Genomic DNA, 24385 nt, shown 5'->3' on the forward strand with positions numbered 1-24385 from the left:
GTGTATCACAACAGCACAAAAATTCAACAAACAAAATTGATTTTTACAAGTCAGTGGCTCCCTCTATCAGATAGGGATCACGAGGATGGCTGCAACACCAAGATGAAGATAATCTCTACCTCAAAACCCTTCCTTAATTTGTCCATATGTGCAGGCGCTGATTTATAATTAAACCAACCTACTGGAACGTAGACTTCTTATGGTTCCGATGGCTAGAACGATGTGAGCTTGTTGGCTTCACATGAAATGGATGGAGAACAAGATGACACCTCCACACCAAGTCCAAGATATTTCCTGCTGCACTATGGGTAGCTGATGATGCTAGCATTTCTAACGTGGCATAGTTTCAACTATCAATAGATGCTTGGGCACATTTGCTCTGCTTTTGTGAACTTGCTCCAGACAGTTTATGCAGGTGATTTGTCTAGCACTAAAGTTGCATGGGTTAATTTGAAACTCTTATATGTTACATAATGAAATCTTCTGTGCAATTTGCGCCGAAGTGTTCATATCAAGAATAAAGTCCCGCATATCTTTGTTCGTAGAAATTATAAACTAAAAACTAAACTGTAGATTCCCTCAGCTAAACCAAAAGTTTATTTTGTGGGGATATAATCCCCAACTTAACAAGAAGAATTGTTTTCCTGGAGAAATGGTTTTGCGGTTTATACTTCATAGCAAAGATCACCTACCGTTTATCACAACCACCTTTCCCATAGAAATCCCAGACAATCAATCATGTTCTTGTCAATGCATGAATTGACAGTAAAGTCAATAAATACACTCCCTTGAAACTATCACAAGCAGTAGTGCTGCTGAGTAACCTCCCTTGTGAAGTTGCATGATGAGATATGATACTTTCTGAGATAACTGACACCTGAGGAAAAAACAAAGAGGAATGTAATAAAAAAGACCAACATTGGAAACAACTATCAATCGCTTTCCCTTGTGAAGTTGCATGATGAGATGATATTTTGTGGAAGATTCCAACATCTGAAAATAAGTAAACAAGGAGGAATGGAATAAAAGAAAAAGATCAAGAGAAACCTGCTACCAGGGCCAACGGTACTGAAAAGTACCAAAAGGTAAAACAAAATTTCACCAATGGCAGGGACTGTACGGCTTTCGGAATCAGTGTACAACCGTGCACATCAATATAGTATGAACCATCAAAATATCCAAGGGGACAATTTCAAATATTATATGCGAATGTGCAGCAGAAAACAACAAAAGACAAACACCATACACGAAGATATGGTAGTAAGAAAGACTCTAACTTAATACAGAACTAAAGTTCAGAGTAGAGTTATTCTTGTGCTCCTTAATTATAATTTTCCTATATTGTGCATTAAATTTTATACCAACCGATAGTATATCTACACATTATTAATACTACTGCTTAATCCTAAACTATCTTCTGTAGCTGCTTGTTAATTACCTTTACATGACTGAACAAACAATTTGACATAATTGGCCTGGTAAGATGGCTGGAGTGTCTTGAATTTGCAGTTTCTTTAATCTAACAAGTCCATTTGTTCACTTGCAGGTGTGAAGTGCTACTGATTTGGCCAAGCATGTAGCGGGAAAGAGACATACGACCGAACATAGTTACTGGTTACGAATGTGATACACACTGTCAATTTTCAGGACAAAAAGTCTTGTATAATTTTTTTTCAGAATTTGTCTGGCCGGTTCCTGTATCACAACAAAACAAAATTTCAATACGTAAAACAGACGGGGACAAAGGGATGGCTGCAACACCAAGATAAATATAATCTCCAACCCCAAACCCTTACTTTGTACACATTTGCAGAGGCTGCCTGATGATTAAACTAACCGTCTGGAATGTAAAGCTTCGATGGTTCCAACAGCTAGAATCGGTGAGCCTCTTGCATTCACATGGAATGGGTGGAGAACAAGATGATAATGATATGTCCCCTGCATGTCCAAAATATAGCACTGCATCATCACCAAGTAGCATGTACCCCCACTATGGCTGCCAACCCAGAGTTGCTGGGTGTCGTCGATTCTATGCCACTTCCGTCCGTCTTCCTCGACCTTCAATCGACGACCCATCGTGACTCAAAGCAGAGGCAGGATGACCTGTCCATTTCATACATCTCTCGCATGCTCATGGAGGATGACATCATCGACACGTTCTCCTACCAGTACCCTGACCACCCAAAGCTCCTACAGGCCGAGCAACCCTTCGCCAAGATCCTCTCCGCCGCTGCCAGCACCACATTCAACGCCGAGGAGTCCTCGGCACCAGATGCGCTCACGACTGCCTTGCTGCCCAGCAAAGTACAGGATCCAGCATTCTCCTCAAATGGCACAGGCACAGTGGAGCCCGCGTTTCCCGTCAAGAGCAGCACTGGCATGAACAAGATGTCCAGTATGACATTCTTCGAAGGCATGGCGGAAAACAAGATGTTCTTGCCTAGGGACAATGTGATGGTGCAGAGTAGGGGGTGCAAGAACAAGTTTGACATGAAAGGTGACACGGAGCCAGGCATCGGTAGGAGCAGCAAGCAAATAGCGGTGCTGGTGCATACTGACTCGGAGGAGGAGGTAGAGCTCAAGAAGAGGTTGGACCGGCTCATCCTCGATGGCTATGACAGGTACCCCGGCGAGATGCAGGAGGTACTAATCAGTCTAGACAAGGAGAACAAGGTAGCACAGAAGAGCAGCCGCATGTGTGGGAGGCGCGGTGTGACACAGACGGTGGGGACTGATCTAGAAACGCTGCTGATCCGCTGTGCGGAAGCAGTGGCCAGACATGACCGGCGCAGCGCGAGTGAGGTGCTGGAGCGGATCAAGCGGTACTCCTCACTGACGGGAGATGCTAGGCAGCGGCTGGCACATTACTTAGCCCAGGGGCTGGAGGCACGGCTGGCCGGTACAGGGAGTCAATTTTACCGTTCACTCATTGGGACACGCACCTCCACTATGGAGCTTGTGAAGGCCTACCATCTGTACAACACCACCTTCTGCTTCTTTAAGGTGGCATTTTTCTTTTCCAACAAGACCATCTACAAAGCTGTTGCTGGCAGGAAGAAACTGCACATTGTGCATTACGGCAGCAACATCGGATTGCAGTGGCCGGACTTGATCCGGTGGCTGGCGGACAGGGAGGGAGGACCACCAGAGGTGAGGATGACCAGCATCAACAGGCCTGAGCCTGGATTCCGCCCGTCTGAGCAAATTGAGGAGACGGGGGACCGGCTCAGGAACTATGCAAGCAAGTTCGGTGTGTCAATCAATTTCCATGCCATCACAGCCCAGCCAGAGGCTGTTCGGGCAGAGGACATCCACATCGACCCTGATGAGGTGCTTGTCGTGAACAGCCTATTCCAGTTCAAGACCTTGATGGACGAAAGCCTCACCTTTGACAGGGTAAGTCCGAGGGACATGGTGCTCAACACTATCAGGAAGATGAAGCCGTCTGTGTTCGTCCACGCTGTCAGCAATGGGTCATACAGTGCGGCGTTATTCATGACGCGGTTCCGCCATGCGTTGTACAACTTCACAGCATTTTTTGATGTGATGGAGACCATGATTCCACGGAACAACGACAAGAGATTGCAGGTGGAGCGGGAGCTTTTTGCACGTTCTGTCATCAACATAGTCGCCTGCGAAGGTGCAGACAGGGTGGAGCGCCCTCAGAACTATAGAGAGTGGCAGGCACGGCACCACCGGGCAGGGCTGAGGCAGTTGCCATTGGACCCTGACATTGTTCTGATGCTCAAGGACAAAGTGAAGAATGATTACCACAAGCATTTCATGATCAACGAGGATCACAGGTGGCTTCTGCAGGGGTGGAAAGGCCGGGTGCTCTACGCCCTCTCGACATGGGTAGCTGATGATGCTAGCAGTTCTAACGTGGCATAGATTCAACTATCAATGGATCCTTGGGCACAGTTGCTCTGATTTGTGTATCTGTAACTGAGTACCACTGTACCAGAAACCATGTTCGGTTTGTCAAGCTGCACCTGTTTATTACAACGGCACAGATGCAACGCTGTCAAGATTGTACCATTTGCAACCCTGTACCTTTTGTACGCCTGCATAGAGTACTCGCTGCATGTTGGCACATAACAGCAGCTTGAAGGTAGTAAAGGTGATATCTCTCCTGTAGACATAAAGCTTGATCCCGTGAGAAGACCATACAGATCTAATTCATCTTAAAAAGCATAGTCTTTGTCTCCACTCCATAGTAGTAGTAAGATGGATGTCCAAAAGACAATCAGGAATCAAGCAGCAACAAACTGCAAATACGAACTTACTTTTGTAGAATCTTAGCATGGACAGTGCCACTTTGACTCCCAGATCATCAACTTTCTCTTCTCAGAATCATAAACATGCACAAATTGTCGCCAAAGGGGGTCAGTACTTTTACTTGTGTAGTTCCTCAGTGCAGGGAGAAAACAACCACCTCTTCAGACAAAATAAAGTTCAATGCACAATGTCCTGAATTCATGTTTCCCGAAAGTGCACATGGTGTTCCATAGCTGGCGTATGTCTAGCGAGTTTTTGCAGTGTGTGAGTTCATGAGATTCGGACACACATTTCTTCTTAACAGTCACTGACCGAGTTTGTTTGCACAAAATTAACTGTCCCGGGAAAAAAATCGAAACATATATTGCTAAAATACATTATGAATTTGCGTTAGCATTCCCATATTTTTAGGAAACAAAGACTGAAATAAGTATTAATTCTAAGAAAAATAAAGAAACAAGAAGTGTATTTAGACTTCTCAACCTGACATCGCTGAACTAACCTTTGTCATCAGCAGAGCAGCAGACCCGCTTCACTGAAATCCTTCTCTTCTTCTTGTACGACCATAGTTTTAAATAGCGGGCTAAGCCATTTAGCGGCAGCCTGCTCTAGAAGCTATACGCGCTATAGCATCGGCACTAAGACATTTAGCAGATTTTTAAAAAATCATACAAAAATATCAACAAATGAGTCATCATATGATAAAAAAAAATCTTTTCCATGACATCAGTAGGAACTCCTTGACACTTAGAAACACCACTTGTAATGACAGCAAGGTGATACGTAACCCTAGTAATGCCAACAGTGCATATATTGGGACAAATAGCAGCATTTAATCTGATGTTTTTGTTCAAATCTAGAAAACTACAATGAGCTGAGGCATTGCTTGAGATGCGGTGGAATTTTAGGCCGCGCCTGTGCAAAAGCCCCAAAAATAGTTATCGCAGGGGCAGTTTAGCGTGCTAACGATCCCAAAATATAGCGCTATAGCGTGATTAGCAGAGCTAATAGCGTTTTTCTTAGGTTAACGCTAAAACTGCATAGCTTTAGCGGGAGCCCTCTCCAAACGCTATAGCGATGCTATAGAGCGCTATTTAAAACTATGTGTACGACCCACCGAAAGAAGCTAGAGATCAGAAACCAAGATGGTCAGTTGTTTGCACAGTAGGATCTTGACTCAAACGACAGATTGAGAGTAAGGAGATTTACTTGTTCTTCTGGCGAGAGGGTGTCCAGCCATAGTAGGGAAGAGGGAGACAGAGACGGCGGCGTCCATGGCCATTGCGGCGTTATGACTGTGCATTCTGTCAATTCGGTTCGGTAAATACAGGCATCAAAACTGGAGTACATACGGTACGCAAGTAAACGATCCACTCTGAATTTCTTTAGCTATTGATTGATAGATTATTAGTCGCAACAAGTTGAAAAATTCCCCCGAAATTTTCACCAACATGTGCAAAGAAAAGAAAAAGACAAGCAAATTAGCCAGGTAGCAGGCGCATCAACATCAATCGAGACATGGTTGAGTGCGCAATCCATGGTTTACATTGATTTTAAGGCAGTGGAATTACCTAGATACGATGGCCGGCGGAGCGGGGAGCAGCGAGGGCGCGGGCGCCGGTGGGATGGGGAGGGGATCAGGATTCACAGGAGAAGGACAGTCGGCGGGGAACCTCGAGCGTCTGGCGCCGCCGCCGCCGCCGTGCTTGAGGCTTCGCCGTTCCCGGCGTTGAGGAGGATGAGAGAGCAGATGTGATTTCTGCAGATACTCGGAGTATTTCTTTTCTGAGGCCTTATGGGCTTCTTCGTCCCTGGGCCGTCCATTCTGTTCAATTTGGTGCTGTAAAAGACCAAGGACCACTAAAACAATATGGGCCTCTTTGGATCGAAGGATTTCTCATTGGACTCTTTTTTTTTCACAGAGACTCTTTGATTCATAGGAATTCATCATTCAAAATTTCTATGCATTGATTTTCTACAGTCTAATCTTGTAGTAATTCTTACGAGAGATCTAACCTCTTGGATTAATAATTCATCGCTCCATTTACATTTGTGCCGAGTAACAGAATCCCTGATCTGCTTGTGGAGTTTGCAGCTATTTCCCAGAGTTGAGTTGAGGTGAGATGAGAATACACTGAAACTGAATCCTACACCACTGGGTCAGATAAGACGGTTGGATCCTTTTTCTGAAGTCTCCTCATTCAGAAATGACATCTCTAAGTTAGCATTGATACACGACTGGAAAAAACACTTGGATATATACTCAGTCTCCTAAGATGGCTGGAGCTGAATTCGCAATTTGTTTAACACTAGGTAATACTACAGGTGTACACTGTTAAATTGGCAGGACAAAAATGTTGTGGTTCTTTGTATCACAAGAACATGAAATTGATTTTTACTAGAATTCCTGCTTTTGACCAGACAGGGACAGAAAGACGGCTGCAAATTTATGTGCAGGCGCTGCCGGACGATTAAACCAACCATCTGAAATGTAAAGCCGGTTCGAATGCCTAGAAACCATCAACATTCGATGATAATGATGTCTCCACTCCTAAGTCCAACTTATTTCAACTGCACGATCACCAGCAAGTAGCACATACCCCACACTATGGCTGTCACCCAAGAGGATCAGTTGTTAGGTGTCGTTGAGTCTGCGCCACTCCCAAGGTCCGTCTCCCTAGATCTTCCCCAAACAACCCATGGTGACTCCAAGCAGCCACAGGATGATCTGTCCCTGGCATATATCTCGCGCATGCTCATGGAGGATGACATTGTCGACAAGTTTGTCTGCCAGTACCCTGATCAGCCGAAGCTCCTGCAGGCCGAGCAACACTTCGCCCGGATCCTCTCCACTGCAGCCACCACCTCATACGAGGCCCAAGAGTCCTCGGCACCAGATGCGCTTGCCTCTGCCTTGCTGCCCAGCGAGGTACATGATCCAGCCTTCTTCTCGAGTGGCACGGTGGAGCTCAGCAGTACCTTGTTTCCCGTCGAGTGCAGCACCAGCATGAACAAGATGTCGCACATGGCATTCTTCAAAGGCATAGAGGAGGGCAAAATGTTCTTGCCTAGAGACAATTTGATGGTGGATAGTAGGGGGTGTATGAACAAGTTTGACATGGGTGGTGTGACGGAGCCAGCCATGGGCAGGAGTAGCAAGCGAATAGCGGTGTTGGTGCAAACTGACCCGGAGGAGGACGACATGCTCAAGAAGATGTTGGACCGGCTCATCCTCAATGGCTACGACAGGTACCCCAGTGAGATGCAGGACTTAATAATCACTCTGGACAAGGAGAACATCCGCAGACATAGAAGGCGCGGGGCCAGACAGATGGTGGTGACTGACCTAGAAATGCTACTGATCCGCTGTGCGGAAGCAGTGGCCAGCAACGACCGGTCCAGCGCAAGCGAGCTTTTGGAGCGGATCAAGTGGCACTCCTCGCCAAGAGGGAACGCTAGGCAGCGGCTGGCGCATTACTTCGCCCAGGCGCTGGAGGCCCGGGTGGCTGGCACTGGGAGGCAGTTCTACCAGCCGCTCATTGGGATGCGTACCTCCACCGTGGAGTATATTAAGGCGTACCATCTATACAGTGCCACCTTCTGCTTCGGCAAGGTGGCATTTCTCTTTTCCAACAAGACCATCTACAACGCCATTGCAGGGAGGAGGAAGCTGCACATTGTACACTATGGCATCAACACCGGATTGCAGTGGCCTGACTTGATCCAGTGGCTGGCGGACAGGGAGGGTGGGCCACCAGAGGTGAGGATGACCAGCATCGACAGGCCCCAGCCTGGATTCCGGCCGTCGGAGCAAATCGAGGAGGCAGGGCACCGGCTCACCAATTATGCAATCAAGTTCGGCGTGTCAATCAAGTTCCACGCCATCACAGCTGAGCCGGAAGCTGTTCGGGCTGAGGACCTCCACATCGATCCTGATGAGGTGCTTGTCGTAAACAGCCTATTCCAGTTCAGGAACTTGATGGATGAGAGCCTTGCCTTCGACAGGGTAAGCCCAAGGGACAAGGTGCTTAACACTATCAGGAAGATGAAGCCATCTGTTTTCATCCATGGCATCAGCAATGGGTCATACGGCTCGGCAGTCTTCAGGACGCGGTTCCGCCATGCGTTGCACAACTTCACAGCATTGTTCGATGTGATGGAGACCACCATTCCACGGAACAACGACAAGAGACTGCAGCTGGAGCGAGACTTCTTTGCACGGTCTGCCATGAACATGATTGCTTGCGAAGGTGCAGACAGGGTGGAGCGCCCTCAAAACTACAGGGAGTGGCAGATGCGGAATCACCGGGCAGGGCTGAGGCAGTTGCCATTGGACCCTGATGTAGTTCTGATGCTCAAGGAAGAAGTGAGGAATAAGTACCACAAGCATTTCATGATCAACGAGCATCACCAGTTGCTTCTGCAGGGATGGAAAGGTCGGGCGCTCTATGCCCACTCAACATGGGCAGCTGATGATGCTGGTGGTTCTGACTTGACATAGATATAGATAGGTTGAGTACCGATGGATATACATTATTCTGGTGTTTCTATGTCACGTATGCATAGTATATAGCTTTTCATAACTTTTGGTATGTGTTTGTCTGCTGCAGCTTCAGATGTGTTTGTTCTCATTGTTTTTTGTATCTGTAACTCAGGTACCAGAAACCATGTTCAGGTTGTCCAGTTGCACCTGTTTCTCAGTCTGACAAGGTTCCTGGATATTGGATATCTATCTTCGGTTTTCTGAATCATACATGATATGATATATGAGGAACTGGGCACTATATAGCATGGCCAGTTGGTAATAATTCACTGATTCTAGATGAAGCAATAAGTCTGGTAAGATGGCTGGAATGTATTGAAATTGCAAATTGTTTCCGTGTCCTGGTTAGTTCCTGATGTCTGCTCAAGGTTCCAGTTGTTGTTGTTCTCTAATCTCTCTGCCTGTTTTCATTCCGCGTGCTTAATTTTCTTCTCTTAATGTACATTGGAAAGTACACCTCATTTGTATTTTCAGTTGGGTCTTGAAAGTAGTCTGCAGAAGAATGAAGAGAAAATCTGTAAGACGTAAAAGCACTCATATATATGCACCCCGACAGACATACACAAGGCCAACTCAGGGTCTCAGGCACATTGCATATGATGTTTTGGAGCACCTGGTTGGAAAATAGAGTGCAGAGATCTAACACCATTTTTTTTCTATTCTTTTAGTTGTTGCCTTTTTGCATAGTTATTTACTTAAAACACCATATAACTGAGAAACCAACGGGCAGACCTGAGACAGCTGCCACTGAAGGCAATTATCGTTGAGGTGGCAACGGACAAGTTCAAGAGCCTGTACCATGAGGACCGTGTTGTGGGTGTGGAAGGGGCGCATCCTGTACGCTCACTTGGTGTAGTAGGTGGCAGACAACACTGCCACAGATTATTAGCTTCTTTGCCTGCATAAGAACAAGTTACTATTAATTTGTTTCGTGAACAAATACAGGTTTTCCAACAAAAACTCAAAAAGTGCATAATACAAGATTTATACACATGAATTTGGTTTGTGTTCGATGAGTTAAACACGCTTTGTAAAGGTCAATTGCTGCAATGTCAGATGTTTCATCACCCCATTTACATTTGTGGCCGAGTTACAGAATCCATAACCTATTTTCCAGTATGGATGTGACATCACACTGAATCCTACAACATTGAGTCACATAAGATGGCTGGATCTTTTTTCTTAAGTTTCCTCCTTCGGAAATGACATTTGTAAGTTAGCACTCATAAATGACTGAAAAAAAAATCATAAATCGGTCTGCTAAGTTGACTGGAATTGAATTTGTAATTTGTTTAACCTAACAAATTTATTGTTAAAACTTGTTCAGAATCCGGCTGGTTCTGTGCATCATAACAGCACAAAACTTCAATACATAAAATTGATTCCTACTAGAGACAGGGACAGAAAAGATGGCTGCAAATTAAAGCTTTTTGTTTTGTCCATAAGCACAGGCGGATGATTAAACCAACCATCTGGAATGTAAAGCTGGTTCGAATAGCTAAAAACCAACAGGGTTCGACGATAATGATATCTCCACTCCAATTCCAACATATTTCCACTGCACCATCACCAATTAGCATGTAGCCACCATGGCTACCACCCAACAGGAGTTGTTAGGCGTCACTGAGTCTGCGCTACTGCCTCCGTCCGTCTTCCTTGACCTTCCCCCAACAACCGATGGTGACTCAGCCACAGGAAGACCTGGCCCTGGAACACATCTCGCGCATGCTCATGGAGGATGACATTGTCGACAAGTTCACCTACCAATACCCCGATCACCCGAAGCTCCTGCAGGCCGAGCAACCCTTCGCCCAGATCCTCTCTGCTGCTGCCACCAGCTCATTCGATGCCAAGGAGTTATCGGCACCAGATGCACTTGCCTCTGCCTTGCTGCCCAGCAAGGTACAGGATCCAGCCTTCTTCTCAAGTGGCACGGTGGAGCTCAGCAGTACCGTGTTTCCCATCGAGAGCAGCACCGGCATGAACATTTTAAACAACATGTCCAGCATGGCATTCTTCAAAGGCATGGAGGAGGCCAAAATGTTCTTGCCCAGAAACAATGTGATGGTGGATAGTAGGGGGTGTGAGAACAAGTTTCAAATTGATGGTGAGAGGGAGCCAGCCATGGGCAGGGGCAGCAAGCAAATAGCGGCGCCGGTGCATACTGACTCCGAGGAGGAGGACGAGCTCAAGAAGAGATTGGACCGGCTTATCCTCAAAGGCTATGACAGGTACCCTGGTGAGATGCAGGAGGTACTAATCACTTCAGACAAGGAGAACAAGGCGGCACGGAAGAGCATTCGCATGCGTGGGAGGCACGGTGCGATGCAGGCGGTGGTGACTCATCTAGACACGCTGCTGATCCGCTGTGCGGAAGCAGTGGCCAGTAATGACCTGCGCAGCGCAAGCGAGGTGCTAGAGCAGATCAAGCGGTACTCATCTCCGACGGGGGACGCTAGGCAGCGGCTGGCATATTACTTCTCCCAGGGGCTGGAGTCAAGGCTGGCCGGCACGGGGAGTCAATTCTACCGTTCGCTCATTAGGACACGCGCCTCCACTGTGGAGCTTGTTAAGGCCTACCATCTGTACGATGCCACCTTCTGCTTCCTGAAGGTTGCATTTCTCTTTTCCAACAAGACCATCTACAAAGCCGTTGCAGGGAGGAAGAAACTGCACATTGTGCACTACGGCATCAACCTCGGGTTGCAGTGGCCAGACTTGATCCAGTGGTTGGTGGACAGGGAGGACGGGCCACCAGTGGTAAGGATGACCAGCATCAACATGCCTCAGCCTGGGTTTAGCCCATATGAACAAATCGAGGAGGCTGGGCACCGGCTCAGCAACTATGCAAGTAAGTTTGGCGTGTCAATCAAGTTCCAAGCGATCGCAGGCACGCCAGAGGCTGTTCGGGCTGAGGATCTCCATATCGATCCCGATGAGGTGCTTGTGGTGAATAGTCTATTCCAGTTCAAGACCTGGATGGACGAGAGCCTCAAATTTGATAGTGTAAGCCCAAGGGACATGGTGCTCGCCACTATCAGGAGGATGAAGCCACCTGTGTTCGTACACGCCGTCATCAATGGATCATACAGTGCAGCATTCTTAATGACACGGTTCCGCCAAGCATTGTACTCCTTCACAGCGTTGTTCAACATGATGGAGACCATGGTGCCACGAGACAACAAGCAGAGGCTGCAGGTGGAGCGGGACTTTTTTGCACGGTCTGCCATTAACATGATCGCTTGCGAAGGTGCAGACAGGGTGGAGCGCCCTCAGTACTACAAGGAGTGGCAGATGCGGAACCACCGGGCAGGGCTGAGGCAGTTGCCATTGGACTCTGATATTGTTCTGATGCTCAAGGACAAAGTGAAGAATCAGAACCACAGACATCTTATGATCAACGAGGAACACCGGTGGCTTCTGCAGGGGTGGAAAGGCCGCGTGCTGTATGCCCTCTCGACATGGGTAGCTAATGATGCAAGCAGTTCTGAAGTGACATAGATTCATGTACCAGATGCTTCGGCACATTTGGTCTGCTATTGTGAACTATGGTCCAGAACTTTTTATGGAGCTGATTGGTCCACCAGTAAAGTTGCATGCTGAATTTGGAACTCTTTTATGTTACCTAATGAAAATCTACTGGGGCAACTTGCACAAGGGTGTACATATCAAGAATAAAGTCTCGCATATCATTAGCCTTTTGTGGTTGACATTTATATCTTTGTTTTTTGATATTATAAACTAAAAACTAAAGTATACAAACCCTCAGCTAAACCAACAGCTTTTGTTGGCATATAATCCCTAACTTGAAACCAGCAGAATTGTTCTACAAAAGGTTTAGTGGTTCACAGTTCATACTTCATAGTAAAGATCACTTGCCGTTTATCGCACGCATCTTTCCCATAGAATTCTCAAACGATCAAACATCTCGTGATGGCATGAATTGACAGCATATTCAATAAATAAACTTTTCCTTGAAATTATCACAAGCAGTAGTGCTCCCAAATCCCGAGTAACCTCCCTTGTGAAGTTGCATGATGAGATGATATTTTGTGAGACATTCCACCATCTGAAAAATAAGGGGAAAAAGCAGGAAGAGAATAAAAAAAGATCGACATGGGAAACCAGCTATCAGTGCCAACAATGCTGAAAACTACCGACAAGAACAAAATGTTCCACCAGTTGCAGGGACATTAGTTTTTTTTTTTGGAATGCTGTACAAGCATAGAGATCAATATAATAGTATACCATCAATATCCAAGGGGACATATCAAATATGATATGCCATGTTGCAACAGAAAACAACAAAGACAAACACCATATACGAGGATATGGTAGCCAGGTGATCAGATGACCTGACCAAGCAAATACTGAAGACAGTATGAACTGCGATGCACAAACACCCGAGGCTAAGAAAGAGCAGAATCATGCTTGTACCCCTTAATTATATTTTTTGTATATTGTACATTGAAATTTCCACCAACATGTAGTTTTGAAAAAAAAAATCTATTGTCTTCATGTACAGGAATATGCCAATGCTCATCTTTCATCTGGGGTCCACAGGAAGAAATTTTGTATTGTCTTCATGCAGGAATATGCCAATGCTCACCTTTCATCTGGGTCCACATGAATTTTGAATAGTCTTCATGCAGGAATATGCCAATGCTCACCTTTCATCTGGGTCCACATGAATTTTGTATTGTGTTCATGTTTAGGAATAGGCCAATCTTTATTTAATAAAATTTTCTGACCAAATCCCGATGCAAATAAAATATTGGTAGCTTCTGTGCAGGTTTTGGGAAACAACAAAAGCCACTTGGGTCTTGACACTATTCTGCAGAAGAATGAAGCAAAAAAAAATTAGTCCTATGATTCAGAAGCTCATTAGAGTGAATCATCATTAAACCAACATTAGTTTAAATTCCTGATGATAAATTTACGAGTAACTAATGAAACACATTGAGAGGAAGAGAAAATAGGAAAGATGTAAAAGCACACTCATATGTATGCACCCGGACAGACGTCCACTTAAAACATAATACAACTGAGAAACCAACGGCTGGGCCTGAGACAGTTGCCACTGAAGAGGTGGTAGCAACAGACAAGAAGAAGGCGCGGACCGGGGGGAGCGCCCTCAAAACTACAAGGAGTGGCAGGTCCGGAACCACCGGGCAGGGCTGAGGCAGTTGCCATTGGACTCTGATATTGTTATGATGCTCAAGGACAAAGTGAAGAATCAGTACCACAAGATCAACAAAGGTCACCAGTGGCTTCTACAGGGGAGGAAAGGCCGGGTGCTCTACGCGCTCTCTACATGGGAAGCTGGTGATGCTAGTGGTTCTGAATTGACATAGATAGATTGAAGTACCGCTGATATACTGATTTGATCTGATGTTTATATGACATGTACAACATAGTATATAGATTCTTCATCAGTTTTGATGTGTTTGTCTGTTCCAACATGATGTGCGTGTTTTTTTGTGTGTAACTATAACTGAGTACCAGAAACCATGTTAGGTTATCAAGTTGCACCTGTTTATGAGAGCTGCTGACATATATCTGTAACTGTCTAGAACTGCTACTAAGTCATCAGAGATGATAAGATTATGTGGAATGCCTGCATCACTCAGTCTTACAAGGTGTCAAAATATCTTTCTTCAATTTTCTCAATTAGACTTGACTTGATATATGAGGAACAGCACTTTATAGCATTGCGAGTTAGCAATGATTGTAGATGATGCAACCAGTTTATTAACAGGGCAGCACCGGATGTCTAGTGTTCCTGCAGAGTCAAGGGGGAAAATTTATTTTAATGTTCTCTCTAACAGTTTTCGGTGTGCTTCATTTTCTTTCTTCAACATGCAATGCAAAGTACAACGTACACCTTAAATGCATCTTTAGTTACTGTGCATTGGAAGGTAAGTACATCAACCCAGGAACATTGAACATGATGGTTGGAGAACACACACCATTGTTTTCTCCTCTTTTAGTTGTTGTATAGAGTTATTTACTTAAAACGTAATACAACTGTATGCAACAGCACGATTGGGCACATGTGCTTCTCCAGTAATTACCAGCCATTATTCCTCAGGTAACTCTTCCTCGCCAAACCACCTTGGAGGATCATATCCCTGTCCACCTACATGTGCATCAGATAAAAAGCATTCAAGTTTCACAAAATGATTCCAGGATTGAAAATATCAAGCAAACAGATGGAAAGCATACCAAGAGGATTACAACGGCACAGACGCCATGCTGTCAAGATCGTACCCTTCGCGACACCGTACCTTTTGTATGCATGCATAGAGTACTCACTGCATGTTGGTACATAACGGCAACTTGAAGGTAGTAACGGTGATATCTCTCCTGTTCAGACAAAGCTTGATCAAGTGAGCAGGCCATAGAGATCTATTTCATCTTAAAAGCATGGTCTATGACTGCATAGTAGTAGTAAGACAGATGTCCAAAACATAATCAGAATCAATCAGCAACAAACTGCAAATGCGAACTTACTTTTGTAGAATTTTAGCATGGATAGTGCAACGTTGACTCCAAGATCGTCGACTTCCTCTTCTTGGAATCATAACATGCACAGATTGTGGTCAAGAGATCAGTTCTTTTACTCGTGTAATTCAATGCAGGGAGAACACAACTTCATCTCGAAACAAAACAGAGCTCAATGCACAATATCCTGAATTAATGTCCTACAAAAGCGCACATAGTGTTCCATAGTTGGCGTATGTCTAACGAGTTTTTACAGTGCGTGAGTAGAAGACATTGAGTCAAGAGTTTTTGACACACATTTTTGCTTAACAGTCACTGATAGAGTTTTCTTTGCACAAAATTCACTGGCTGAAAAACTCGAAATGTATAGCGCTAAAATATCTTGTGAATCCGTATTAAAAACTCCATACTTTGGTAAAGCATGAAAGAAGTATTGGTTGCAAGGAAAATAGAGGAGCAAGAAGCACATTCAGATTTCTGAATTTGTCATCACTGGGCTAACCTTGGTCGCCAGCAGCACAGCTGACCCGCGTCACCGCAGTCCTTCTCCTTTTGTACGACACGGCGCAAAAAGCTACAGATCAGAAACCAAGATGGACAATTGGGAGGGGGTGGGGGACTAATTTGTCAGTTGTCGCAAGAGAGCTTAACTCAAGCAACAAATTGGGGTAAGGAGATTTACGTGTTCTTCTTGCGGGAGGATGCCCGACCGCAGTAGGCAAGAGGGAGACGGGGACAGCAGCGGCCATGGCCTGCGGGGCAGGGACGCCAGTAGCCGATGGGGAGCAGGGGACGGGGAGGGAACCGGAATTTCACAGGCGGAGGAGGATAGTGAGCGAGGGGCGTCGGCCGCGGGCGAGGGTGATGGAGCCGCCGCCGTTCTCGGTGCGCCCTTGCCGTCGCCGGCGTGCCGCGTGTCGTGTGAGGAGCAGGACACGATAAGTTTTTTTCCTGATGAGGATCTGAGGCCTTTTGGGCTCAACAGCTCTCGGATATCATTCTACTCTTTGGCCCACTGGGCTTGTCTAAGGCCTTTGGGCTATCTTCTTTCAGGGTGACCCAGTTTGAACGGCGGGCGCGAGGGAGGAGGGGGGTTTGCGGCGGTGGCGGAGGCGGCGAGTGTCATGATCCCTCACAGGGTGAGAAGCTCTACCGCGAACGGGGCGAGGCATCTCCTTCCTCGACAGAGTAGAGTAAGTAATTGCTTGAGCTGTTAAACTGACGGAGTCCACTCCCAACGGAATGTTCTGTAATTGCTTGAACTGTTAGCTCCATGGAATTCTTCCTCTCTCTCTCTCTCTCTCTCTCTCACTCGCCGTAATGAATGATTTTGTCACGAAATTCACAGGGACCAAGGATTCCTTTCTTTCGATCAGGAGCTGACTATGGCAAGGTTAGATGATGAAGCCTGCCCCTGCCTTGTCTCTCTGTGACCAATTGACGGCTATTTGCTGGTTTCATTTGGTACAATGAATGGATCTTCATATCATATAAGAACAACCTAACGCATAAGTTACTGACGCTTCCTCAGCGGTAAGTCAAAATCTTGTCTTGGCTGCTTCTTGTATAATAGATTAGCATGTGGGGATTATGCATACCACTGCGCCTTCTTTCAGCACTGTCTTGAGCAAATCAACACTGAAACTGAATATGGCCCATACGATCGATAGATGTGCTCAACGTATTATTAACGCTTGATGTCGTGTCCAAGTAATTTAGCTTGAGCTTCCCTTAATACTCTGTATAGTTTTACCCTGCTGCTATTTTTTCTTCTTGTTGTTGCTGTATTACTGAAATTAGCTTCATTTTGCAATCTAATTCTAAGCCAATTCGCCGTTATACATGCTCTCCCTGCGTTATCTCGTTCCCTCGTAGGACGTTTGGGGAGAGTTTGAGCTTGTAATAATTACTGCCACTGAATCTGAAACGATTAAGCTTGGCTTATTAATTACTTTTATTAAATCCGTCATGATATATATATATATATTTATTCATGGTATATTTATTTGATATTGTAGAAATTAGTACATTTTCTATAAGTCTAGTCAAACTCTTAAAATATCTTACATGTAGGAACAGAGGTAGTAGCACATATATCGTGAAAATTGGGCCTAAAGTATTCCCTTGCCGTGCTTGATTCCAATATTCGGTCAACTCTTTCTTAAAAATTTCGCCCATTGCTTGTGAATAGCCAGATATTTTTGGCAGTATCAAGACAAGTCGATCTTCGAAATGGACTAATTCGAAACAAGCCATCAGGAATTAAATGGTAGGATGTGACAGGGATGGAGCTACATAGAAACTGCAAAGAATAGTTGGCGGTCAAGCCAAAATGGCTTGGCTGCATGCTGGTACTGTCTTTGTTTCAAGCCTGGTGGCTACCAAGCAATTCAGCTGCGCACCAAGTATAACTAGTTCCACATCGGTAAGAAGTACATGGGAGAGCAGTACTTCCAACACAGATTGGGCTTACTCTCTAGGTCTTGGTTCATCTTGCAGTGAGTTTGTGGCCAACGACGATAAACTCATGGCGTGCAGCATCTGGCAAGAAATAAAGGGGACGAGAGGGAAGGTAGAAGATAGAGCTGACAGGCGGGCCCCATGTACATCTCAGTATGTCCCATTGTCAGTTTTTCTGTCAATCCACGCTCAATATGCTAATTAGTGCTCGGGGTAACCGTTATCCCCAAAACGGTGGCGATTTGAAAAAAAAATTAGAAAAAGGAGGTTTTCCTAGAAGGTTGCCCCAATTGCTATGGTTTTGAATAGTTTTCTCTATACTAAATCCTTAACACTTATTATAGACTGGAGAGGCAGTAGTATATACTTTTTTTTTAAAAGGTATATACTTTGGGGATTCCTCCTCACATTTGCTTGCATGGTTCCGGCTGTTCATTAACACGCCTCGGTCTTGCATGTCAATCACATGGCGCTGCCTGCATCGAGGCATCACTTTTTTTTAATTGAATTGAATCGAGGCATTAATTATTTTTGAATTGAAAGCGAGGAATCCTTTGTCAGGACTCAGGACTAATTATGGCCACTTGTGCAAAGTGATTCCAAATTGCTGCTAATTCAATTTATTCCAACTTGTTTACTTGACTAATTCAGTTTTTTCGTCAAAAAAATACTTGACTAATTCGGTGTCAGAAACAAAATTGTCACATGGCACTGCCTGCATCGAGTCATAGCTTTTAAAAAAAAATTGAATCGAGGCATCGCTTTTGTTTTTACAATTGAATCTACGCAGATCACTTTAGTTTTTTAAGTTGAATCGAGGCATCACATTTCTTTTTAAAATTGAATCTAGCCATCACTTTTGTTTTTTAAATTTAGTCGAGGCCTCATTTGTCAGGATTAGTTATGGGCATGCAGGTGCAGTGATTCCAAGTTGTGTTACTACTTAACAAATTCAATGTCAGAAATAAGTAGTCTTAACAGTGGTACCTTAAAGTGATCTCTCTTTCTTTAACACCAACTTGCCATGTTCGCTGAAACTAGCTAGTTAACAAATTAAACTAAGTAATTATTAGCAGAAGCCAGAGCAATAATGTATGTACGTTTTGTGGAAGTAACCAGGTAGCAACCAAACTAGATGGCCAAACCACCATTTATGCAACTCTAAACTCCAAAAGCACATTCTCTCATCAACGCGTTAGGACTGCAAGAGCTTGATCCAGATGTCATCTTTGCATCAATAACAGGTACGCACAAACACATCGATGGCTTTACTCTGGAAATTAGTGTATGCATATATAACTGAGCCTGGAATTAAATTTGGTACGTCTTAGAACCGGTGAAACGACAGTCGACAAACACTCAGCAGTCTCCCAGGAGAAGCAGGCAGGTATATATGGATCTCAACCTGAATTAATTGCTGTCTCTCTGGCAATTTTCTATCTCTAAGTGATAAATTTTGTTGGAGGACAACAGGACTATCAGCTAAACAGCAGTCTGCAGCAAGTCACCACCGACGAAGCAAGCTCTCACTAAGCTATGGCATTATTTTGATCGTTTAAGATTCTCTGGCTGGTTCGTGGTCCGGATCTGGCTGGATCTACATCGGTTACAATGCAGGTTCTATTCCTAGTTCACTTGTCAATATCCTAGGTTGTAATGGAAATATCACCCTAGCTAGTTCGATGCAGAAAATAAGCAGTTTTCCTTTTAATTTCAACCCAGGTTGGTGGTCATTCTGTTGGTTATAATGGTAAAGGAAACAAGAAGGACACCACGGGTTGAAGATAAAACTCAGCTACTTGTCATCATTAGCAAGCTACAAGAATCTCAGTCACACATATGCTCCATGACTGTTCAGGATCTCCACAATTAAGCTTCATTTCAGTGACAACTAGACCAGCCAAGCCATGAGACTTTTCTGATGGTTCCAGATTCAGAAATGCACACGGAGGTCACCAAGATTCAGCCGGATCTAAGCCATTGCAAGGCAGGTGCTCATCCTTCCTCTGGTTATATTAGGTTTTACTAATGGCGTGGAAGAAGGCTGTGCGCGGAAGATGTCGATCGAGGGCGGCGGTAGGGGGGAGGAAGAAAGGATGGAGGGCCAGGGAAGGGGAGGCCAGGTGCGAGGGCTGAGCAGGATTGGGGCGGCGGTAGGGGGGAGGAGAGGAAGAAAGGATGGATGGCCAGGGAAGGGAAGGGAGAAGGCCAGGTGCCGAGGGCTGAGCAGGATTGTTTTCACAGCAATATCGGACGGCCCCACGATGTGAGGCGTTAATTGTCATGTTAATAACATGGCCCATGCAGCGAACGGGCAGAAATTTTGCTTTTCAGTGGGATTTTCTAGGAGGTCTATCTTTTTTTTACTTTTAGTATATAGTAGATTCTTAGTAGTACTGTTACCACAGTGTATCTTTCCTTTCGCAAGTTATTCTTCAAAGTCTAAAATGTTTTTTGTGACTTGACCATAAAGATTGATAATCTGTAGCTTTACTCAGTCGAAATTTTTCATCATTTACTGGCGAAATAGCGACCAATGGGTCTGACTCAAATGCTCATCAGTACTGCGTATCATTTGTTTTTGTGTTTGGATGCTTAATACTAGTACTCTTACCGGAATGAACCTTTCTTTTGTAGGCCATGCTGCAAAAAAAGATTTTGTGAAGATACATTGATTACTTACTCTGCAACCTAGCTGCCTCAAAAGTCGGAGCAAATGGCTGAAGCAGTGATTCTTTTAGCTGTGAAGAAGATTGGCATTGCTTTAGGGAATGAAGCATTAAGCCAAGCTAGTTCGCTGTTCAAAAAGTTTATTACACAGCTAACAGAGCTTCAGGGCAGCATGGGTCGCATCAGCAGGGAGCTCAGATTAATCCATGGATTTCTTTGCCGAATGGATGTACGGAACCGGAATAACGAGTCCTATGAAATCTGGGTTCAACAGTTGAGAATGCTTGTGCACGGGATCGAGGACATTGTGGATGAGTATTTGTATCTTGTTGGTCATAAACATGATACTGGATGGGGTACATATCTGAAGAAAGGATTCAGGCGACCAAGTGCGCTCCTTTCTTTGAACAGTATTGCTTCATTGGTTAAGGAAGCAGAAATGAATCTTGTTCACCTGTTTCAGGCAAAAGATCGGTGGGTTTCATTGGTAGGTGGTGAGAATTCCAGTGACTCAAGTTACGTTGTTGAGAGATCCCAGCATCTCGCAAGCATTTCGCGTTCCCTTGGTGAAGAAGATCTTGTGGGGGTGGATACAAATAGAGAAAAGCTTGAGCATTGGTTGTCAGGTGATGATTCGGAACGGTCGATGATAGTGCTGCTTGGGATGGGAGGACTTGGTAAAACTGCTTTGGCTGCAAATGTGTACAAGAAAGAGAGAGAAAAGTTTGAATGCCATGCCTGGGTCTCCATCTCTCAAACTTATTCCATAAAAAATGTGCTGAAATGTTTGATTACTGAATTTTACAAAGAGAAAAAAGATACTCCAGGTAACATGGATGGCATGGATATTAAAGGTCTTCAAGATGAACTGAAGACGTTTCTAGAGGACAGGAAGTATTTAATTGTACTGGATGATGTTTGGGCTCCTGAAGCAGTCAATGACCTGTTTGGAGCACTTGTTCAAAATCAGAAGGGGAGCAGAGTAATTGTGACAACACGCATTGAGGGTGTAGCGCACCTTGCATTCGAAGACAGGAGAGTAACACTTGAAGCTCTATCAGAGGAGGAATCATGGGAACTCTTTTGCAAGATGGTTTTTTCAACAGATACAAACCATAAATGCCCAACTGAAGTGGAAGCATCAGCATGCAAAATAGTTGGCAAATGTAAAGGCATACCTCTTGCAATCGTCACAGTTGGCAGGCTCCTCTACGTGCGTGACAAGACCAAAGAAGAGTTTAACAGAATATGTGACCAGCTGGACTGGGAGCTAGTTAACAATCCAAGCATGGAACATGTCAGGAATATCCTTTACCTGAGCTTCATCTACCTTCCAACATACTTGAAAAGTTGTTTCCTATACTGCAGCTTATTTCCAGAAGACTATCTTTTCCAGAGGAAAAAGCTTGTACGATTATGGGTAGCAGAGGGGTTCATTGAGGAAAGGGGTGAAAGCACATTAGAAGAAGTGGCAGAGGGCTATCTAGCGGAGTTGGTTCGCAGAAATATGCTGCAGCTTGTTGAAAGAAACTCCTTTGGTAGGATGAAGAAATTCAGAATGCACGATCTCTTACGTGAATTGGCAGTTGATTTGTGTCACAGGCATTGTTTTGGTGTTGCATATGCGGAGGACAAACCCGGGGGGTCTCATCCGGAGGATGGACGTCGATTGGTAGTTCACAAGCTAAATAAGGATTTTCATCGGTCATGTTCAAGTATACACTGTCTTAGATCTATTATCATATTAGATAATACAATGCCATCATTCACTCTACTGCCTCTGCTATCTGAGAAGTGCAGATATATGTCAGTGCTAGAACTAAGTGGTCTACCCATCGAGAAGATCCCAGATGCAATTGGAGATCTTTTCAATCTCCGCTATTTGGGTCTGCGGGATTCGAAGGTGAAGCTGCTCCCAAAGTCAGTTGAGAAGCTTTCAAACTTGTTGACATTGGACCTCTATAGCTCTGACATACAGGAGTTTCCTGGAGGGATTGTGAAGCTGAAGAAGCTTAGGCACTTATTCGTTGCCAAAGTGAATGATCCACAATGGAGAAAGATTCGTTCTTTCAGTGGTGTCCGCATCTCCAATGGCCTTGGAAACCTAACGAGCCTGCAGACGCTCCACGCATTGGAAGTTGATGATGAATCCGTTAGACAATTAGGGGAGCTGGGACAACTAAGAAGCTTGGGGTTATGCAATGTGAAGGAAGTCTACTGTGGACGCCTCTGTGAATCTCTGATGCAGATGCAATTTTTGCACCGCCTAGATGTGAATGCAAGTGATGAGGACGAGGTTCTTCAGTTTAATATCCTCCCACCAAACCTGCAAACGCTATGTTTGACAGGAAGATTAGCGGAAGGGTTGCTGGGAGAATCTCCCGATCTCTTCCAAGCTGTTGCAGAGCAGAACCTGTATTTGTTGCATCTATATTGGTCACAACTGAGAGAAGACCCCCTTCCGTCCCTTTCTCGGCTGTCAAATCTGACGGAGCTGTATTTCTGCAGAGCATACAATGGAGAGCAGCTAGCGTTTCTCACGGGGTGGTTTCCCAAGCTGAAGACTCTCCGTTTAATAGACCTTCCTAATCTGCAGAGGCTAGAGATGCAGCAAGGGGCCATGGTGACTCTGGAAGAATTAATACTAACCAACCTCAGCAGCATGACGGAGGTCCCAGCTGGCATTGAGTTCCTCATGCCCCTCAAGTATCTAGTCTTCCACGAAATCACCAGAGACTTCCTGACGTCACTGCGGCAGTGTTCTAGACTTCCCGCCATGCAGTGGTGGTATACTCTCCGAGATTAATGCGTACGTACCTAATCTTGCACGTACTACTACTGTACTTGTTTCCTTGGTCCTCTAATCACAGAGATTTAACATGTTGTGATGTGGTGTTTGGTTATGTAGGTCACTGGCGGGAAGGAACCGAAGATGCTTCATTATTTGGACCAGACGCATGCATGCGGATCAAGGAATGATTAATTCAATGGGGTTATCGTGCTGCTAGTTGATCTCAATTCGCATTCATATGGTGTTTTCACTTCGTCGTGGATTGTTCTAGTATTTTCTATCCTGTCATTTTGGTTGTGGATCTTTAAATAGCACGTACGCACACACATATATCTTTTAAGTTTCATGTGGGGTTGCGTTTACCAGCGTATGGTTTTTGTCGCGGCTCCACAACTCTTGTTCGTGTCTTAGTCTAATTGCTTGCTAGTTTAAATAGTTAGAGTCAGCTCTAAGTCGGAAAGGTTTCGTCCCGAAGAAGGTTACCCTGCCGGCCTGATCTGTTTAGAATTATTTCTCGTTTACTTTAATTTGTAATTGGCTATTTATAGCCCTCACTACTCGTTCAATAAAGCAAAGCAGAAATTTGTTATGAGATTCCAGAAATCTCACTTGGCCACCAATTACCTCGTCTGTTGTTGCAGCTAACATTCGTCGCTAGTATTTGGTCGAATGTGATCAAGATATATTCGAGCAATTTTATCCATGTGCAAATCCATTATCGTTTATTTGTAATTTTGAGATGAGATTTCCCAATCTGATACAAGTTCTGAGTAATTCGACATGGAAGTTCCTTTGTTTTTTGACAGAGGGAGAGTGACAGGGACAATTTTTTAGTACATAATTATTATTTTACCAGCTAGCTAGAGCTTACGGCCCAGGCCCAGTATATATTTGCCCAGCTTGAATAGAGCAGCAGATGGAGAATTGGAGCACCATGCCCAAATTTACGCGTCAGACTATATATTTTTACTACTACTTAATACATACGTTCGTCCGTCCGACCGTCCGTCAGCTGCGCTATCACGAAACAATGTCCCGGGATTACCTCTACCTGCACCAGATCGTACCGATCGTCTACACCTGCCGTGATTACCTCTACCTAAAGCTTTTCTCGCGCACCTCAAACGCCCGAATCTCCT

General features: G+C 44.8%; 6 protein-coding genes across 18 annotated transcripts; 4 read left to right on the plus strand and 2 right to left on the minus strand.

The window, feature by feature from the left end:
- The first annotated feature begins 1326 nt into the window (after positions 1-1326).
- On the plus strand, positions 1327-4045 carry LOC100846839 (scarecrow-like protein 14). The gene has a single exon (XM_003575577.4). It carries the CDS (start codon positions 1900-1902, stop codon positions 3889-3891), a length of 1992 nt encoding a protein of 663 aa, XP_003575625.4. The 5' UTR covers positions 1327-1899; the 3' UTR covers positions 3892-4045.
- Positions 3870-6103, minus strand: LOC112268613 (putative membrane protein insertion efficiency factor). Its single transcript, XM_024454461.1, has 4 exons — positions 5850-6103; positions 5488-5582; positions 4287-4343; positions 3870-4132 (listed from the first exon to the last, which is right to left on the minus strand). The coding sequence occupies exons 2-4, from the start codon at positions 5579-5581 to the stop codon at positions 3894-3896; spliced, it is 390 nt and encodes a 129-aa protein (XP_024310229.1). The 5' UTR covers position 5582; positions 5850-6103; the 3' UTR covers positions 3870-3893.
- Positions 6104-6706: 603 nt separating this feature from the next.
- On the plus strand, positions 6707-8918 carry LOC100821032 (scarecrow-like protein 33). The gene has a single exon (XM_003575578.3). The coding sequence runs from the start codon at positions 6887-6889 to the stop codon at positions 8777-8779; it is 1893 nt and encodes a 630-aa protein (XP_003575626.3). The 5' UTR covers positions 6707-6886; the 3' UTR covers positions 8780-8918.
- Positions 8919-10359: 1441 nt separating this feature from the next.
- LOC100821333 (scarecrow-like protein 14) lies at positions 10360-12522 on the plus strand. The gene has a single exon (XM_010240670.3). It carries the CDS (start codon positions 10499-10501, stop codon positions 12320-12322), a length of 1824 nt encoding a protein of 607 aa, XP_010238972.2. The 5' UTR covers positions 10360-10498; the 3' UTR covers positions 12323-12522.
- Positions 12523-13231: 709 nt separating this feature from the next.
- On the minus strand, positions 13232-16296 carry LOC100838515 (UPF0161 protein At3g09310). Of its 3 annotated transcripts, none has more exons than XR_002959970.1 (6): positions 16008-16296; positions 15828-15899; positions 15335-15394; positions 15047-15187; positions 14791-14960; positions 13232-13655 (listed from the first exon to the last, which is right to left on the minus strand). XR_002959970.1 is itself a non-coding variant. In XM_010239068.3 (6 exons), the coding sequence occupies exons 1-5, from the start codon at positions 16072-16074 to the stop codon at positions 14902-14904; spliced, it is 396 nt and encodes a 131-aa protein (XP_010237370.1). In that variant the 5' UTR covers positions 16075-16296; the 3' UTR covers positions 13232-13655; positions 14896-14901. The 3 variants fall into 3 exon arrangements, 2 of the variants coding, with proteins under 2 accessions (XP_010237370.1, XP_003577203.1); XM_010239068.3 differs by having other exon boundaries at positions 14896-14960; positions 15335-15391; XM_003577155.4 differs by having other exon boundaries at positions 14896-14960.
- A 74-nt stretch (positions 16297-16370) lies between these two features.
- On the plus strand, positions 16371-23845 carry LOC100838828 (disease resistance protein RPM1). 11 transcript variants are annotated; one of them, XM_024454442.1, is made up of 10 exons: positions 16371-16518; positions 16674-16858; positions 17521-17750; positions 17825-17938; positions 18905-19029; positions 19117-19172; positions 19259-19402; positions 19508-19772; positions 20423-23264; positions 23364-23845. In XM_024454442.1, the coding sequence occupies exon 9, from the start codon at positions 20502-20504 to the stop codon at positions 23259-23261; it is 2760 nt and encodes a 919-aa protein (XP_024310210.1). In that variant the 5' UTR covers positions 16371-16518; positions 16674-16858; positions 17521-17750; positions 17825-17938; positions 18905-19029; positions 19117-19172; positions 19259-19402; positions 19508-19772; positions 20423-20501; the 3' UTR covers positions 23262-23264; positions 23364-23845. The 11 variants fall into 11 exon arrangements, with proteins under 11 accessions (XP_024310210.1, XP_024310214.1, XP_024310211.1 ...); XM_024454446.1 differs by lacking the exon at positions 17521-17750 and having other exon boundaries at positions 18898-19029; XM_024454443.1 differs by lacking the exon at positions 17521-17750.
- The last annotated feature ends 540 nt before the right edge of the window (positions 23846-24385 follow it).

Source organism: Brachypodium distachyon, chromosome 4 (assembly GCF_000005505.3).
Source record: "Brachypodium distachyon strain Bd21 chromosome 4, Brachypodium_distachyon_v3.0, whole genome shotgun sequence".
Lineage (NCBI taxonomy): Eukaryota > Viridiplantae > Streptophyta > Magnoliopsida > Poales > Poaceae > Brachypodium > Brachypodium distachyon.

Excerpts from the sequence above, each read along its gene's own strand:
- LOC100846839 (XM_003575577.4), top strand. The coding sequence starts at position 1,900 with ATGGAATGGGTGGAGAACAAGATGATAATGATATGTCCCCTGCATGTC.
- LOC112268613 (XM_024454461.1), bottom strand. The coding sequence starts at position 5,581 with ATGCACAGTCATAACGCCGCAATGGCCATGGACGCCGCCGTCTCTGTC. Across the intron at positions 4,344-5,487 it reads CCCTCTCGCCAGAAGAACAA|AGAAAGTTGATGATCTGGGA; the intron begins GTAAATCTCCTT and ends GATTCTGAGAAG. Across the intron at positions 4,133-4,286 it reads CATGCTAAGATTCTACAAAA|GAGAGATATCACCTTTACTA; the intron begins GTAAGTTCGTAT and ends TTATGTCTACAG.
- LOC100821032 (XM_003575578.3), top strand. The coding sequence starts at position 6,887 with ATGGCTGTCACCCAAGAGGATCAGTTGTTAGGTGTCGTTGAGTCTGCG.
- LOC100821333 (XM_010240670.3), top strand. The coding sequence starts at position 10,499 with ATGGTGACTCAGCCACAGGAAGACCTGGCCCTGGAACACATCTCGCGC.
- LOC100838515 (XM_003577155.4), bottom strand. The coding sequence starts at position 16,074 with ATGGCCGCTGCTGTCCCCGTCTCCCTCTTGCCTACTGCGGTCGGGCAT. Across the intron at positions 15,900-16,007 it reads TCCTCCCGCAAGAAGAACAC|CTTTTTGCGCCGTGTCGTAC; the intron begins GTAAATCTCCTT and ends TCTGATCTGTAG. Across the intron at positions 15,188-15,334 it reads CATGCTAAAATTCTACAAAA|GAGAGATATCACCGTTACTA; the intron begins GTAAGTTCGCAT and ends TTGTCTGAACAG.
- LOC100838828 (XM_024454442.1), top strand. The coding sequence starts at position 20,502 with ATGGCTGAAGCAGTGATTCTTTTAGCTGTGAAGAAGATTGGCATTGCT.